We start from the raw sequence: 16,725 nt of genomic DNA, 5'->3' as shown, positions 1-16,725 counted from the left end.
TAGTAATGATAGTAATTTTAGCAATGTATCAATGACAGTTATCATTGTTATCGCATCTTTAATACGTAAATTCGGCAAATTCGCACACACAAAAAGGTGTTTTCAATAATTAAAAAATCATTTTTTTCAAAAATACATGGATAAAATGATTCTTATGCAGTAATGGTTACGAAGGAATATATTCAATAATAATAAAATACATGCGTTATTGTGTATAGCTTATTATATGTACGGGTGCAAATGTTTCTCGGGTACCAACAGTTCGAGATTAGTCGAGCCCGATAATAGCGGGAATATTAAGTATTGAAAATTCGAGCAGTATAACACTTAACAGTTCTTTAATTTTCTGTAATGTTTCAAAAATTTTAGTTGTTAATTTCCCACTGATATAGAGGTACCTATTCGACTTATCTCGAATTTTTTGTAACCGCACATTTCTAATGACATTCATATATTCATGACAAGATTCTTAAAACAAAAGAGTACAAATCTTTTACGTAAAATTATTTAATTAAAAGTCAACAAAAATTTAAATTTATTAAATAAATTTTATAATAAATGCATGTATTTTATTATAAAGAAGTATGAATTGCTATAACTAAATTAATTATAATATCCTACAGCATAGCCGGAATGTCCAGTACCTAAAAATACCTAAAAATGGTTTTTTGAAAAACAGATTAAAAGTTACAGAATTAAATATATACATTCGTAACCATATTTTTATTAAATTGTCAAAAACTAGGCAAATTAATTATATAAAGCTTGAATTCATTTACTAATAATTGAAATATATTACAAATCATTATATCCATATTTATTCTATGTTTTATTGTTAATATCATTGAAACAACACTGAATAATATATTAATGGGAAAACATTTAGTAAAAAATAATAGAAAATTTTATCTCAAAATATACAATTAATTGAAATTCACAACTCAAAAATATAGTAAATATAGTATTTAAAATATAGTATAGTGGTTATTGTTTTATTGTAAAAATTAAGATTTTCAAAAACTGCCAATAAAACGCAGAATTATTCCCGACCTTGTAATAAGAACCTTTAACTTTGAACGGGGCATCAAACTAGATATCGTGAATAGAGCTCATAAACATCGATAAGAATAACTCTCCATGATGGAAATCGTTTCGATTTTCCATTGATACGAACCATGCATTTGCTAGCGCCTGACGTGAGGAACAATGATGAGATCTCATCTCGCTTAAGTAACAATCGCACCCCCGAAGAATGAGAAATAGACGATAGCAATTGTCATTAATAAATGTTTAAATATTTTTTAACAACTATTTATAAATGTAATTTAGGAGTATCTCTAAATATACAATTTAAACATATTTGTTAAGGAATGTTTAACGCGTTGCAAAAATCAAGAAAACAACTTCACAAATATAACCGTCACAAATTTTGTAAGTTAATATTTGATCATTGGTTCAGCCAAAGCTTAAACGTTAAATCTTATACATTTATTTAATAAATTTCATAAATTGGAATATTATGAAAATAATTGATAACACTTTTAAACAATAAATTTTATATTTGAGATTTTACCCAAAATTATTAATGACCATTCGGTACTAAAATAAAAGTCGATGTTTAGAAATTAAAACTTTTAAAATTAAATATTTATAAAACACATTAATTTAATAAATTTCTTGTTATCATACGCATTTCATTGATTTCGTAAAATTTACATTATTTAACGATAATTTGACTTATTATGACCAAATAAATGCATCAAATAAATATTCGATATGTACACCAAAATATTCGAAATTATAGATAGATAATTCATTGATTACCGTACAAAAGTAATGATGACATTTATCTGGACATAATATTACACAAATTTTATACAATATATTTTATACAATATTTTATACAATATATCTAATCGTATATATAATTTCGTTTACAATACAATTAAATTACACTAATACGTTACATTTTTAACCATGTATAATTTTACGAAAGAATTAGTTTCTTGGGGGCTAAAAATTGAATAAAATTTAAAAGTAATTTTAAATCTTTCTTTTCAATCATCAAATATAAAGTTGTAATATATCCATCCCTAAAATAATTTTTAATGAACAAAATTAAACGATCTTTACTGTTGTTTATTTTCATGCCTACCCGTACTTTTATTCGTGCTTACTTATTTATGTATTTCTGTTTATATACCGTGTAATTTATTATATATGTTTATTATATGTTTAATTGTATTCAATTTTAAAAGAAAATCTTAATATCGCGGCTTTAAATATTATTTAATTTACAACATTTTAATTTCTATGACATTATATTACTTTTAGTAATATAATGTCATAGAATTAAAATTGTATATAGCACCTTTTCACACCCTTACATCTGATAAAAAATGTTTTACTCACCAACCCGAAGCGCAATGGGCGGAGTTATCTGCCACGAAGCTACGAAGATACTGTAACACACAAACATAACATTCAAATTAAAACAGCTCTCAAAATAATTTATCTTTTAAAAGGTAATGCTTTCGTACATCAAATTTTTTCTTCATTTTTCAAAAAGATATTTATTATATATAATATAATCATCTATTTTCCGAAAACATCTTTACAAAAATAATCTTTATAAAATTTTACATAAGTTTTTGTCTCTAATTATTAACTTATTGATATAAAAAATGTAACAAAAAAATGAAAAAACTAATAATTTTATATAGATAAAAATTATATTTACCCCAAAGTTGCTCCGCCAGAACCTGATGCCTCTCCTAGACCCCGTCCTCCTCTCAGGATTGGAATGTAAGGTCCTCTTCTTCCTCCCTCGCAGCTCTCGCGTAGGACACTCGCGAAAAACACTCCCGGGCAATTGCGCGCGGACTAATTATTATAACAAAAGTTTACGGCACTCCCGAAGTAAACGCGCGACGCGGTTTGTATTTTTAATTAATCGGCGACGAGTACGTTATCTTCCTCGTTGTTTTGATACACGTGGGGAATATCTGTAAAATATAGTTAAGATATTACTGAATAGGTCAGAAATTAATGAAAAGAGGATGTAACTAGAGTGATTAGAGATTACTGTGCAAAAAACTATAACGCGGCGGCGGCGTCGGCGCGGCGCAGCGACGCATCACATTATGATTTTCGGCCGAACGAATACTGCGAGATACGCGTTCGAACGAATATCAATGTATGCATGTGATTCTATTACATTGCGTGTTAGAAAAATACAAATACAAATTTCACTTACCATGCAATTATATCAGTCGCGATGTTCTTTGCTCCAGATCCGATCTGTTTCGCGTCCGTCGTGTTCTGAAAATACAAAGGGAACGCTATTAAAATGGCTAAGCGGCTTCGTCTCTCGCGCGGACAACTTCGCGCGCCAGTAGCGCCGCGGCGACGCGGCGGCAGCGTCGGCACGGCGGCGTCGGCGCGGCGGCGTCGGCGCGGCGCAGCGATGCTTCACATTTTGATTTTCGGCTGAACGAGTATCACGAAATACGCGTTCGAACGAAAAACCAATGCATACGCGCCTCTTATAACGATTATCGTTATGTGCAATAAGCGCGTGTATTAATTATATATTTAAAATGTGGAAAATGCATAAACGCGAAGATAAGAGTAGGACGCGTAGCGACGCCGCGGGCCGTCGTGACGCCGCCTTTTGCGTCGCTGCGCGTCCTACTCGATATTCGCGTGTACGCATTTTCCACATTTTAAATATATATAGAATAGATATATAAAATAGGCGTATCATAAATAAAAGATATCCGCGATTATATTTGTAATTCCTCAAATATAATCGTTGCTTTATTGCCGATTATTCGGCGGCGCGATATATCTCCGGCTGAATAAGTACAAACGTATTTTAATGATTCGTTTGATATTTCAGCATCGAATATATATCTTGCGATAGGTTTTTGTAAATGGAAAATGCAAAATTAATGAGTTTCTTTACCAATTAAATGAATTGCGACGACACTCGTTCCGGAGGCGACCTTTCTCGTGCCGGTGGCGCACCAAAAGAGACACGTAAAAAGTGTCGAGGCGCGCGACGACTGGCGACTGGTGACGAGGCGTCGGCGACAGTGGCGGTGACAGGGGCGCACGGCGACGAGTGACGGCCACTTTCTAACCTCCAATTTAGTTTCTGTGTAGCTTTGAGTGCAAATTGAATTTTTAAAATTATTTAATTCTTCAGACATCATATTTAATTAATGCAGTTTTTATGCGGATGTAAGTGTAAATTGTTTGAAAATATTTTTCCGAATTTTCATGTTCTTTTTCCTCAGTACGCAAAGAAATATTCTAACCTAAAAATGTTTTTGCATTTTGTTGCAGAGATTAATAAATTTGTATTTTGTTGCTATATATCATATCTTGTGATTCAACATGAGTGATGAGGAAGAGTTCCTACTTACAGAAGATAAAGATTGTGTAAGTTTTTTTTTCTTTATTTCAATTTCTTATGTTAATTTTATTCAGGATTATTATTACTGAGAAAATATCTGCGTGTGACAATATACTTTGAATTGTTTATGTTTTAGGAACAAAAACAAGGGAGGAATTGAAAAATATGAGTTTTGAGGATTTGCAGAAATTAAAGGAGAAATTAGAAACCAAGATGTACAACGAGACCATATTTCGAAAGAGAAGTAAGAAAAAGACAGAGAAAACAGAGTTTAAATGGGAAAACAAGAACAGGCCACAGGAGATTTCTGCTTAAAAAACCTAGGTATAAAGAGTCGATTCTAGTAAAAAAAATTGTATCTTCTAGAGATCCTAGATTTGATAGTCTATGCCAGTGCTCGGCATTATCTGTACATTTCGGGCCGATTCCCAAGGCGACCCTCGCACTACCACTCAAAATTTGGCGTGCGCCCGCCTGAGTGGCTCGGCCGCCGAGTCTTGAGCGGTAGTGGGGGGTCGCCTCAGGAATCGGCCCGAAATGTGCAGCTAATGCCGAGCACTGGACTCTGTGCGGTACATTTGATAAAAAGGCCTTCAGGCATTCTTATGCATTTGTTAATAAATTACAGGAAAATGATCTTAAAACTTTACAAAAAGAGTTAAAAGAGACAACAGATCCCAAAACTGTAAAGAAAATAAAATGATATCCAGAGACTTGAAAATCAATTAAGAGAGGAAAAGGAAACAAAGGAGCAAGAAGAAAAAAAATGGCAGGAAACAAAGGAGTTAGTGAAATTTGTTACGAGGAAAGAAGTCTACCTTCAAAAATAAATGTAAGTTGGTCTTATCATTAATATGGTTTTGATTTATGATTATATTTATTATATTATTTTATCTGCTTTTTGCAGCTGACATGAGAAGAAAATCTTGGATTTAGTCTCGCAATATGAAGAATTGAAGAATACAAGTAAATTAAACAATCATATTTAAAGACTGCAGAAGACAAACAAAAGATAACATAAAGGTAGGGCAAAATTAAGAGTGAACAGAATAGAGTGAAACATGTATATATGTACAATACATATGCAAACATTTACAAAACAAATGTTTATAATTGCGTGTGAATTTTTTAATTAAGTGAATTATCGATAAAGTATTATTAAAAACTTTATGAATAAATTTTTATAATCTCTATTAGATATAATTCTAGTAGAGATCCATAGAGTTAATTCTCATCTCACTGCACAAAGTCGAAACCTCTTTTATTTTAATAATGATTAACATTGATGAATTAATCGAATACTGAAGTAAGTCGCGGTATCATTGTTTGAAATTTTTCGCGAAATCATTTGAACGGCCATGTATGAAAGCGGGATTTTTAATTCGTTAATTAATAAAATTGTTAAACTGTATAGATTTTTGGCTCTTATTTAAATGCAGGTACGTTCCGGTCGTGCGGTCACGAGACCGAATATTCATAAATTAATAAAATCGTCAAATTTTTCGCTCATTTAATCAATCATTTAATCGTTTAATGAATCCACGTTTATGCATCGGTAATGACAGCATGTCAGTAATTAGATTTTTATGTTTGTTAACGTGCAATCCAATTAATTCATCTGGTTTGCAAGGCACCCGCGACAAAAATTGGTCGGCGACCAATCCCTTTCCGGTCAGTGTAATTTTTAAATTGAAAACGTGCAGTTTGTATAAAAATATTTCAAATTTAGTAAAGATTTTTATCATAATTATATTCGATTGAAACGAAACAGCTTAAAAAGTTAGAACTGTTTGTATATCTTTTGTGATGCCTAAGCAATGGCAATATATTTTAATATTCTCTGTAATGGTATATTTTTTTATATATGTTTTGCATAGAAACCACATTAAAATACATTTAATGGTTTTATATAGTTTTATATTTTTGTCTTCTTCAGGCTTAATTTATTTCAATTTTTAATTATTATTTTTATAAAATGTATAGTTACGCAATTATATTTTATAGATTTAGTGTGGAATAGAATCAAACAATATACGTAACATGGAATAAAATAAAAGACCGTAAATGTGTTACCCGCCGGAAATATTTATTGCTACGTAGTTCAACATGTATCTAGAGGCGTCAGTGAACGAGTTTTATTTAAAAATTATGAGCACGACCACTCTCAGCTTTCTTTGAATTGAAACCTATATATGGATGGACATCTAGATATTCTTTATCAGTACCTCTTCACTGCGCTATTAAAAAATAATATAATACAGACATGAATACATTTGAATTCAACATGATAAATAGCTCATTTTTGTATTTTGATTTATTTAAATCCAAAATAATATAATAGGGACATTAATGCATCTCTCTGGACTCTAAAGTGCCAACTCGGATAAATTAAAATAAATTGCAATTAGCATTTATATTAATTTTCGTTTGCTGGGTAGTTATCTCGGCTAGTTATCGTTATTGATACAACCGTGCTTATCTCATACGTTTATCATTATCGCGATTAAATATTGGAATTATCAATTTAGTGTTACAATCATTTACAATATTTAACTAGTTCAATGTAATTTCTAATATAATACACAATATTAAAAAAAACTGTGCTTAGCAATAATATTATACATAACGCAAAGAGCGTTATCTTTATGTGGCTGCTTTGTTTCTAGTTAATGACAATGGCCGAGGATACTTGTTATCTGTCAGATGATTTAGTTGAAGAGATAGACTCCTATGCACCAATAGTGCAAAGAATCATCGATGAGGTTATGAAAGGTTCTTTCAAAGGAACCACATGGCAAGATTTGGCAACGTTTGTCGATAAATTTGGCCCGAGATTTACCGGTACCCAAGCTCTTGAAGACTCTATTGATTATGTATTGAACAAGTCGATCAGTTTAGGTCTAGATAATGTTCATGGTGAAGCAGTCATCGTACCACATTGGGTCAGGTATTTCTATAAATTCTTATAAATGTACATTAAAATAATAAAGTAATTTAAAAAAAAAAAAGATAATACATGAATATTTAGAGGCTCAGAATCTGCGACTCTTTTGCAACCATATCTAAAAAATCTAGCGTTATTGGGACTGGGTTACAGTGTCGGTACTCCAGAAGAAGGCATAACTGCTGACGCTGTCGTAGTGAATAGCTTCGCAGAACTTAAGAAACGGGCGAAAGAGGTAAAAATTTAACAAATGGAAAAGCAAGTCGCAACATACATTTTTATCCGTAATTAATAAAATAACTTTTAAAAATGTATCAGATTCCCGGGAAAATCGTTGTATACAATCAAGAATTTATCTCGTACAACGAGACCGTGGAATATAGAAGCTCGGGAGCCACAAAAGCGGCCGAGTTGGGAGCTGTTGCCGCCTTGATCAGATCAGTAACGCCATATTCATTGTACACCCCGCACACGGGTATGATGAGTTACGCAGAGAACGTTACTAAAATTCCAGCTGCTTGTATAACTGTTGAAGATGCGATTTTTCTGGGGAGGATGGCGGACCGGGGTACGAATAAGAAACATTTCTTGAGATCTTCAATGAACTAATTATATTATATTTATCTAGGTGAAACAATAGTGATAAACTTGAAAATGGAAGCGAAGAGATACCCTGACACTGAGTCGCGAAACGTTATAGCGGATATCACCGGTTCTAGCGCGCCCGAAAAAATAGTTGTCGTTTCTGGACACATAGACAGTTGGGACATTGGAGAAGGCGCAATGGATGATGGAGGTGGCATTTTTATGTCATGGACCGCATTAAAATTGTTGAAGCATCTCGGCCTCCGGCCGCGAAGAACGATAAGGTGGTTGAAATATATAATTTAATCGATCTTGTTATAAGATTAATTATTTTTTATAAACGGTTATACAGCAAATTATATATTATATGTATTATGAATATTTATATTATATATAGAATGATAATGTGGACCGCCGAGGAACTAGGCCTTCTCGGAGCGCAACAATATATACAAAATCATGCTGCAGAGAATGAAAATATGCAATTCGTGATGGAATCTGATTTTGGCACTTTCACACCTACAGGTCTGGAGTTCACAGGAAACAAGACAGTCCAATGTATACTTCAGAGAATAATGCGGTTAGTTATTTAGTTTAGTTCAGTTTAGTTATTAGTTCCTTTGTAGATTACGTCGTTATAATATTTTTATCTTTGATTTTCGTTCGACTTATGTTTGCTGTTGTAATCCAGAAATTAATTTTTTATTTTCAATCTATTTATTTATATGTATTATGAAATATTTTTAAAGTTAAAAAAAGCGTTTACCATTTTTGTAACACATTATTTAAAATAAGACATATAAGACTCTCTCGTATCTCTAGATTGTTAGCTCCGTTGGGTGACATGCAGTTGAAGAGTCCATCCACAGCGCCTGATATATCGTTCTGGGTTAAAGCTGGCGTACCTGGTGCCGGTATTTTGAATCAAAACGAAAAATATTTCCATTACCACCATACGCACGCGGATACCATGTTGATAGAAGATCCGAAAGCTCTGGATATGAATACAGCCCTATTCGCAGCGGTAGCGTACGTTCTAGCGGATATAAGCGTTGATCTGCCTCGACACGACTTCATCAGCGTATCATGAAATCAGTTTGATATATGTACTTAACGATGGATATTATCTGCACGGTAAATCATTGAAATTATGTATTCATGGAGAGTGTTTTATTTCAAATGTGCCTGCATACACACCCATGGACAATGATTCGTCCCTCCCTAGATCGATTTAGGGAGGAACGAATCATTCTCCACGAGTGTACAATCACAGCGATGTAAACGATTAAGGACTACAACGCCTAGTCTAAACTCTTTAAAAACATCAAAATGCACGTGATCACTTGATTTGAAGTCATCTTTAGCGCATAATAAAGAAGAATTATGCGTTATATATTATGGTGCGCTAGCTTTGAAATTAAAGATCTCGCAGTCACTTCAGCACAATTGAATGAGACTTGCGTAGAAATTATCTTATTTTTTTTCTTTTAAAAGCCATTATAATCGGATCAAAATTATAAATTCTCGAACAAATTTTCCTTAAATCTGTAAACTACATAGCAACATTCACTTTTCTGTACCGCGGGTATACAATTTATGTTGAGTTAATCACAGTAGAGTTTAAATTTCATTTCTAAAATATATATATTGTATTGGATAATATCGTTGAGTGGCTGAAAATATAATGACCAGTAGCCTCGACACTATGTACTAAAATATGTAAGAATATTTGTATTAAACTGTATGCATATGTATGAGATGTGTATTTTCATAAAACGTATATTAAATCTTATTATTCTAATTATATCAAAGAGTATTTAAAATTACCTTCCTATATACCTAATTTTCAGTCAATCACAACGGCTTTCTCTGGTGTCGAATTTTTGGCCTTTTAAATACAATATTTCTGCTTTCTGAAACAAGAAAATGGTTAGTTGGAAAGTTAAGATACAGATGAATTGACTGGTCATTACATTTTCAGCCAACGATATTATCCGATACAATATATATATATATCCGATACAATATATATTTTAGAAATGAAATTTAAACTCTACTGTGATTAACTCAACATAAATTGTATACCCGCGGTACAGAAAAGTGAATGTTGCTATGTAGTTTACATCCTCTTCTTCAGAGGGCGTTAGTGCATTTTGAGGCAACAGGCGAAAGGCTATCACGTTCTCTCTCAGGTTTCTCTCTGATTAAAACCTATATATACATATATCTAGATATTCTTGATGTCTGCTCATCAGTATCATTTAATTGCGCGACGTGAGTCAACGTTCTTTATGTATTTTTGTTATAAGAGTGTAATTTCAATATACATATATTATATATATTGTGAACATATCTGGTAAGTACATTTTATTAGAATATTATTTATAATAAAATAATCAGAAGTAACAAACGTGTTAAAACTATAAATTATAATTATGTTAAATTAATATTTTTTTCTCCAATTTTTAATTTAATTTCAAAACAGATATTTCATTCCCCTTTTTATATAAAAAATATATATTATGTATTTTTGATAAAATAAAAATACGATTTAAAATATTTATAGACATTCCGGGAGTGCGCTGTCAATATTAAAGTTATCGCAGTGTTATTATTTCTATCGTTAAATAAACCGATAAACGTAAAAATAGAACGAAATAATACAATAGCGTTGATATCACATTCCTCTAAGCGTACCAGCCATACAGCCATAAGGTGCCCCACTTGATATGATTTTCAAATAAAATTAACTTTTGCTGATTAGAATCATGATGTAAAAAGATCAGGTGAAACAATTCTAAGAATGCACAGTCGTCATTTCATTTCAACTAATCAGAAATTTGTCCCGAATTTTGTTCAGCTGGCATGCGTAATGTTACACCTGGTATCGTAATTATAACATAATGTCTTTAATGTTTGATTATTGATGGGCATAAATTATTATTTTACAAAATTATAATTTATTATTCCATACAAAAATAATTTACTGTTTCGCGAAAGTTTTAATAACTTCTTAAAAATTGTAGGTTTACAATTTTCCAGCAAAATTAATTTAATTGAATTTCCCAACGAAAATTAATTTAATTGAATTGAAAATTACAATTGATTTTAATTTATCCGAGTTGGCGCTTTAAAGTCCGAAGACGCATTTATATTCCTATTATATTATTTTTTTGTTCAAATAAATTAAAATATGAAAGCTATTCATTATGTTGAATTCGGATGTATTCATGTCTGTATTATATTATTTTTGAATTTAAATAAATTGAAATATGAAAGGAGTTATTCATTATGTTTAATTCGGATGTAATTATTTTTGGATTAAAGTGGAGTCGAAAAAAGCGCCAATTCGGAAATATCGAAATGAATTCCTTTCTATATCTATTTTAATTATTCATTTTTGTTTGCTGGGTTACATTAAAAAAATAATCTCTGTCATCAACTCATTAACTTAAATTAAAATAATCTATAGGTTCAGAAAATTATAAATTAAATTGAATAAAGAAAAGTAAATGAGCCGACAATGGAGATTATTTTTTTATGTTAAAAATAGAAACATAAGTATAAAATCATAAATGAGCGAAATATCAAAATATTTTAGTCTACAATAAGGTCAATCTCAATGCGATGACATGAATAAATGAATTTGTCTTATAAATTAGTAATTTATATTGTCAATCAATAACTAATCGATGATAATACCTATATTCTATTCAGCAAAAATTAATTTCATATGCTGACAGTATACAAAACGGAGCGGATTACATAAAACATTTTAATTGTATTTTTATTTTGTACAAAAATATGATGTATAACGTATATTTAAAGTCTGTGATAAAAAATATTATTTAAGATATGTGAGAAATATAAGTAATTATATTTAATATTAATTCTGTACATTGTGAAAAAATATGACAAAATTATATAACAACTATATACAGCGTCGCGAATGAAAATATAAGTTATCACTAATTATTTACTCAAATACAGCACAATCAAGATTTTTTAATAAACAGTTATTGTTAAATTGGTTTGGTATACTATATATAATGATTTTCCTCTTGCATTTCTAATATTGATTTATTTAATCGGTTATCTCGTATTATTATTGATATTATGTTTATTGTTTATATGCGTTTATCATTATCGCCATGAAATATCATAATTGTCGATTCAGTGCTGTAATTGTTTGTAATATTTAACTTATTCAATGTACTTTCTACAATAATATATAATAATATACAATGCATTCATATCACAGGAAATTAAACCACGTTTAGCGACAATGTGGCATAACGCAAACAGCGTTATCTTCATGTGGCTACTATGCTTGCATTCAATGATAATGGCCGAGGATACTTGTTATCTGTCAGATGATTTAGTTGAAGAGATAGACTCCTATGCGCCAACAGTGCAAAGAATAATCGATGAAGCTATGCAAGGTTCTTTCAAAGGAACCACATGGCAAGATTTGGCGACGTTTGTCGACAAGTTTGGCTCGAGGTTTGCTGGTACCCAAGTTCTTGAAGACTCTATTGATTATATATTGAGCGAGTCGATCAGTTTAGGTCTAGATAATGTTCATGGTGAAGCAGCTACCGTACCACATTGGGTCAGGTACAATTCCTATATGAATGTACTCTAAATTTATTAAAAAATATGAACATTGAAATAATTAAATAATTTCCAAATAAACAAATATGATAATATATGAATACTTAGAGGTTCGGAATCCGCGACTCTTTTGCAACCGCGGCTGAAAAATCTGGCGTTATTGGGACTGGGTTATAGTGTCGGTACTCCAGAAGAAGGCATAACTGCTAATGCTGTCGTAGTGAATAGCTTCGCAGAACTTAAGAAACGGGCGGAAGAGGTAAAAATTTAACAAATAGAAGGGCGAGACGCAACATATACTTTTGTTCGTAATTAGTAAAGTAACTTTTAAAAATGTATCAGATTCCCGGGAAAATCGTTGTATACAATCAAAAGTTTGTCTCGTACGGCGAGACCGTGCAGTATCGAAGCTCGGGAGCCTCACGAGCGGCCGAATTGGGAGCTGTTGCCGCCTTGATCAGATCAGTAACGCCATATTCATTGTACACCCCGCACACGGGTATGATGAGTTACGCAGAGAACGTTACTAAAATTCCAGCTGCTTGTATAACTGTTGAAGACGCGACTTTCCTGGGAAGGATGGCGGACCGAGGTACAAATAAGAAACGTCTCTTGAGATCTTCATTGGACTAATTGTATTATATTTATCTAGGTGAAACAATAGTGATAAACTTGAAAATGGAAGCGAAGAGATACCCCGACACTCAGTCGCGAAATGTTATAGCGGACATCACCGGTTCTAGCGCGCCCGAAAAGGTAGTCGTCGTTTCTGGACACATTGACAGTTGGGACGTCGGACAAGGCGCATTGGATGATGGAGGAGGTATTTTCATATCCTGGACCGCATTAAAATTGTTGAAACATCTCGGCCTCCGGTCGCGAAGAACGATAAGGTGATCCGAAATATTTCAAAAAATATATATAATTTTACCGATTATTGGTATAAGATTAATTATTATTCTGTATAAACATTTCGTTATACAAAAATTATTTACGTTGATTTGGACCAATAAACGAGCAAAATTTTTAGACGTTGATATAATATGATTATCAATATTACATTAAATCGTAGCGAGACGTTCAACCTAACTTGGTTCTTTTTAGTCGTCTATTACAAATCAGAGCATTATAATAAATTAAAAGTTATGTTTATGTTTAAAAAATCGAAAATACTATAAGGTTGACATGTATAAATTTACATATATAATAAATGTTATAGCTTGTTAACATAATAAATATATACGTATAACGAAGATTACAATTAGAATCGGTGTATAGAAGTTCAAATTAAAATGTAATGTCGATGTATAACAAGTTAATTGATAAAAAAAAAAATAGAATCGTTTCTTATGCGTAAAAGTGTTTTATCTACATGTTCTATTTGTCCAAATAGTTTAAAAGAATAAGTTCGTTTTTTTACTTGAATTTATCAATCTATTATTAGTTATTAGTAATAGGTGTAATAAGACAGATCTGCTGGGACAGAGCACGCGATGCTTTACGAGTGTACGAACACTTGTGTTTGAAAATCATATATTGTAAAGCATTGTGTGCTTTGTTCCAGCTTGGTTTTATTGTACCCATTACTAATAATAGAAATAGACAATTAAATTTAAACAAAAAAAACAGACATACTCTTTTAAACAAATAGAACATTAAGATCATTTAGACAAATAGAACATTAAGATAAAATACTTGTATTTAAAAGTTTGTACATTGTAAAACATGCTACTCTGTCTCGACGGGTTTGGTCTTATTACATTTATTACCAATAACTAATAGGTAGACAAATTCAAACGGAAAAAAATGGATTTACTTTTTTAAACCATTTGGACAAATAAAACATCAAGACACTTTTCAAAACAAAACACTTTTGCGCGTAGGAAACAACAAATTTATTACTTTTTTATCAACTTTTTTATTGACTTATAATATTTCCGAGTTTTTAAACGTAAACGTGACTTTTATTTTATTATAATGTACTGATTTGTAAAACGACTGAAGAGGACTAAGTTAGGTTGAAACGTCTCGTCGCGATTTATTGTAATATTAATAATATTATATATTATACCAACATTTAAAAATTTTGCTCGTTTATTGTCCTAAATCAATACCTTTTTGAAAAATACGAGCGATAATATATATTAATTTTCATTTATATTATATATTATATTATATATAAATGTTTATATACAGAATGATAATGTGGACCGCTGAGGAACTTGGCCTTCTTGGAGCGCAACAGTACATACAAAATCATGCTGCAGAGAATGGAAATATGCAATTCGTAATGGAATCTGACTTTGGCACTTTCTCGCCCACAGGTCTTGAGTTCACAGCAAACAAGACAGTCGAATGTGTACTTCAGAGAATAATGCCGTTAGTTTCTTTATAGATTTTCATATAGTTTACTTTTTTATATCGTATCATATATTATTTTTATATTTTTATATTTTGTTTTTGTTTGACTTATATTTCTTGTTGCAAAAATTTATTTTCTATTTTCGAGCATTATTTACATTATGAAATTTTTTTAAAGTTAAAAAAACATTTTATCATTTTTACAACTCATTATTTAAAATAACACATAGGCTCTTTCGTATCTCCAGATTGTTAGCTCCGTTGGGTGACATGCAATTGAAGAGCCCATGCACACAGCCTGATATATCGTTTTGGATTAAAGCTGGCGTACCAGGTGCCGGTCTTTTGAATCGAAACGAAAAGTACTTCTATTACCACCATTCGAATGCGGATACCATGCTGGCAGAAAATCCGAAAGCTCTGGATATGAATACAGCTCTGTTCGCAGCGGTAGCGTATGTTCTAGCGGATCTCAGCGTTGATCTGCCTCGGCACAACTTCACTAGCGTGTCATGAAATCAATTTACATGTGTTGAAATCAGTTTGATGTAAGTAGCAACGGTAATCATCATGGTAAATCATTGAAATTGTGTATTCATATAGAGAGTGTTTTATTTCAAATATGCCTGTATATGCAATCACAGCATAAACGATTATAGGCCTACTACAACGCCTAGTCTAAACTCTTTAAAAGCATCAAAATTTACGTGATCAAAAACGAGCTATATTTTACGAATTATTTTCAATCTGATCTCTTCGCTTGCTTAACGATCTTAATGAAAGATTTTTCAAAGACTATTCAAAATATACTATATCGCGACTACCTCGCAGAAATCTTAAAATTAACAGAATGTGTGTGTTCCACAAAGTTTAATTATCGGGACATATGCCTCACGGTTTGCATTAAAATTGTATTAATATTAATTTTATGTCAATTAATAATAGGATACATTTGTTTCATTAATCGCGGAAAATTTCGGAGAAAGAGAAAAATAAATTCAACCTCTTCACATATTAATCTCGATATTCAAACTTCGTCTAAAATTACCAACGACCTTAAAATTCTTGCATCTATTGGTTATATTAAATTATCAGTCTCAATCAAGTATGAATTTTGTGATTTATATTAATGTATCTTCGTCCTGATTTGGAAAGAAAGAATGCATCAACAAGGAATGCTGAGAAGTCGTTCTCTGCTCGCTCGAAGTTAACAGAGCGGTTTTCTCGCCTCCGCTGCCATTAAACGAGCAATCCGGAGAGCTACCGTCGAAGGCTATGTAATTATTGGTGGTCGTACTGCTCGTGGATGGCATGTCATTCAGATCCGGCGACGCCAAGGGCGGTGCCTGGCCCGAGCGAGCATTGGCACCGTCCAGCGACACGATCTGCATACTGTACGATTCACGATAGCCGGAAGTGCTGGACGTGTCCTCATCCCAGGACACGTCCGACACCTGAGGATGCGCGTGGTGATGATAGTAGTGACAATGATGGTGCTGATGCGCCGCCCCGTGGAATTGCTGCTGGTCCGCAGGCACGCTGGAGTTCTTGTCCCCGTCCGACTTGCGAAGAGACAGACTTCGCTTGGAGCGAACGGACGAGGAGTTGGATGGGACGTTGGACGACGGCGGATCGGCTGCCGACGACGCCTGGCCCGTCGCTTTCGGCTGACTAGACGGCTGTTCCACGAGCGCTGCATCCGACTGCTCCTGCAGCTTTGTCTGCGTCGTCTGAAAGACAGTATATTCTATGTCCGCAAGATAGAGTTTAGCCTGTTACAGTCAATTAAATCAAAATTTAA

General features: G+C 32.4%; 3 protein-coding genes across 7 annotated transcripts in view; 2 read left to right on the top strand and 1 right to left on the bottom strand.

Annotated features, from left to right (window-relative positions):
- The first annotated feature begins 4,099 nt into the window (after positions 1-4,099).
- On the top strand, positions 4,100-9,753 carry LOC105456541 (carboxypeptidase Q-like). Of its 4 annotated transcripts, none has more exons than XM_011700654.1 (11): positions 4,100-4,245; positions 4,351-4,446; positions 4,557-4,744; positions 5,049-5,252; positions 5,328-5,443; positions 7,087-7,367; positions 7,518-7,599; positions 7,683-7,932; positions 7,993-8,233; positions 8,347-8,529; positions 8,772-9,753. In XM_011700654.1, exons 6-11 carry the CDS (start codon positions 7,090-7,092, stop codon positions 9,037-9,039), a joined length of 1,302 nt encoding a protein of 433 aa, XP_011698956.1. In that variant the 5' UTR covers positions 4,100-4,245; positions 4,351-4,446; positions 4,557-4,744; positions 5,049-5,252; positions 5,328-5,443; positions 7,087-7,089; the 3' UTR covers positions 9,040-9,753. The 4 variants fall into 4 exon arrangements, with proteins under 4 accessions (XP_011698956.1, XP_011698953.1, XP_011698955.1 ...); XM_011700651.1 differs by having other exon boundaries at positions 7,449-7,599; XM_011700653.1 differs by lacking the exons at positions 4,100-4,245; positions 4,351-4,446; positions 4,557-4,744; positions 5,049-5,252; positions 5,328-5,443 and adding an exon at positions 6,414-6,641 and having other exon boundaries at positions 7,449-7,599.
- A 354-nt stretch (positions 9,754-10,107) lies between these two features.
- LOC105456539 (carboxypeptidase Q-like) lies at positions 10,108-15,522 on the top strand. 2 transcript variants are annotated; one of them, XM_011700647.1, is made up of 7 exons: positions 10,108-10,305; positions 12,211-12,566; positions 12,672-12,822; positions 12,906-13,155; positions 13,216-13,456; positions 14,760-14,942; positions 15,173-15,522. In XM_011700647.1, the coding sequence occupies exons 2-7, from the start codon at positions 12,235-12,237 to the stop codon at positions 15,438-15,440; spliced, it is 1,425 nt and encodes a 474-aa protein (XP_011698949.1). In that variant the 5' UTR covers positions 10,108-10,305; positions 12,211-12,234; the 3' UTR covers positions 15,441-15,522. The 2 variants fall into 2 exon arrangements, with proteins under 2 accessions (XP_011698949.1, XP_011698950.1); XM_011700648.1 differs by lacking the exon at positions 10,108-10,305 and adding an exon at positions 10,575-10,664.
- LOC105456540 (protein unc-80 homolog) overlaps positions 15,512-16,725 on the bottom strand; it is a 25,673-nt gene continuing 24,459 nt past the window's right edge. Inside the window, 1 exon segment of the mRNA XM_011700649.1 lies at positions 15,512-16,654. Coding sequence (XP_011698951.1) covers positions 16,046-16,654 — 609 coding nt within the window. The 3' untranslated portion in view covers positions 15,512-16,045.

This window comes from Wasmannia auropunctata, unplaced genomic scaffold (assembly GCF_000956235.1).
Source record: "Wasmannia auropunctata unplaced genomic scaffold, wasmannia.A_1.0 LD335634.1, whole genome shotgun sequence".
Lineage (NCBI taxonomy): Eukaryota > Metazoa > Arthropoda > Insecta > Hymenoptera > Formicidae > Wasmannia > Wasmannia auropunctata.
This window is presented reverse-complemented; position numbering and strand designations above follow the sequence as displayed.

What these genes read in the sequence shown, in the direction of transcription:
- LOC105456541 (XM_011700651.1), top strand. Translation starts at nt 7,090, where the DNA reads ATGACAATGGCCGAGGATACTTGTTATCTGTCAGATGATTTAGTTGAA. An exon ending in TTAAGAAACGGGCGAAAGAG is followed by an intron (nt 7,600 to 7,682) that starts GTAAAAATTTAA and finishes AAAATGTATCAG; the next exon opens with ATTCCCGGGAAAATCGTTGT. An exon ending in CGGCCGCGAAGAACGATAAG is followed by an intron (nt 8,234 to 8,346) that starts GTGGTTGAAATA and finishes TATTATATATAG; the next exon opens with AATGATAATGTGGACCGCCG.
- LOC105456539 (XM_011700647.1), top strand. Translation starts at nt 12,235, where the DNA reads ATGTGGCATAACGCAAACAGCGTTATCTTCATGTGGCTACTATGCTTG. An exon ending in ACCGTACCACATTGGGTCAG is followed by an intron (nt 12,567 to 12,671) that starts GTACAATTCCTA and finishes ATGAATACTTAG; the next exon opens with AGGTTCGGAATCCGCGACTC. An exon ending in GTACTTCAGAGAATAATGCC is followed by an intron (nt 14,943 to 15,172) that starts GTTAGTTTCTTT and finishes TCGTATCTCCAG; the next exon opens with ATTGTTAGCTCCGTTGGGTG.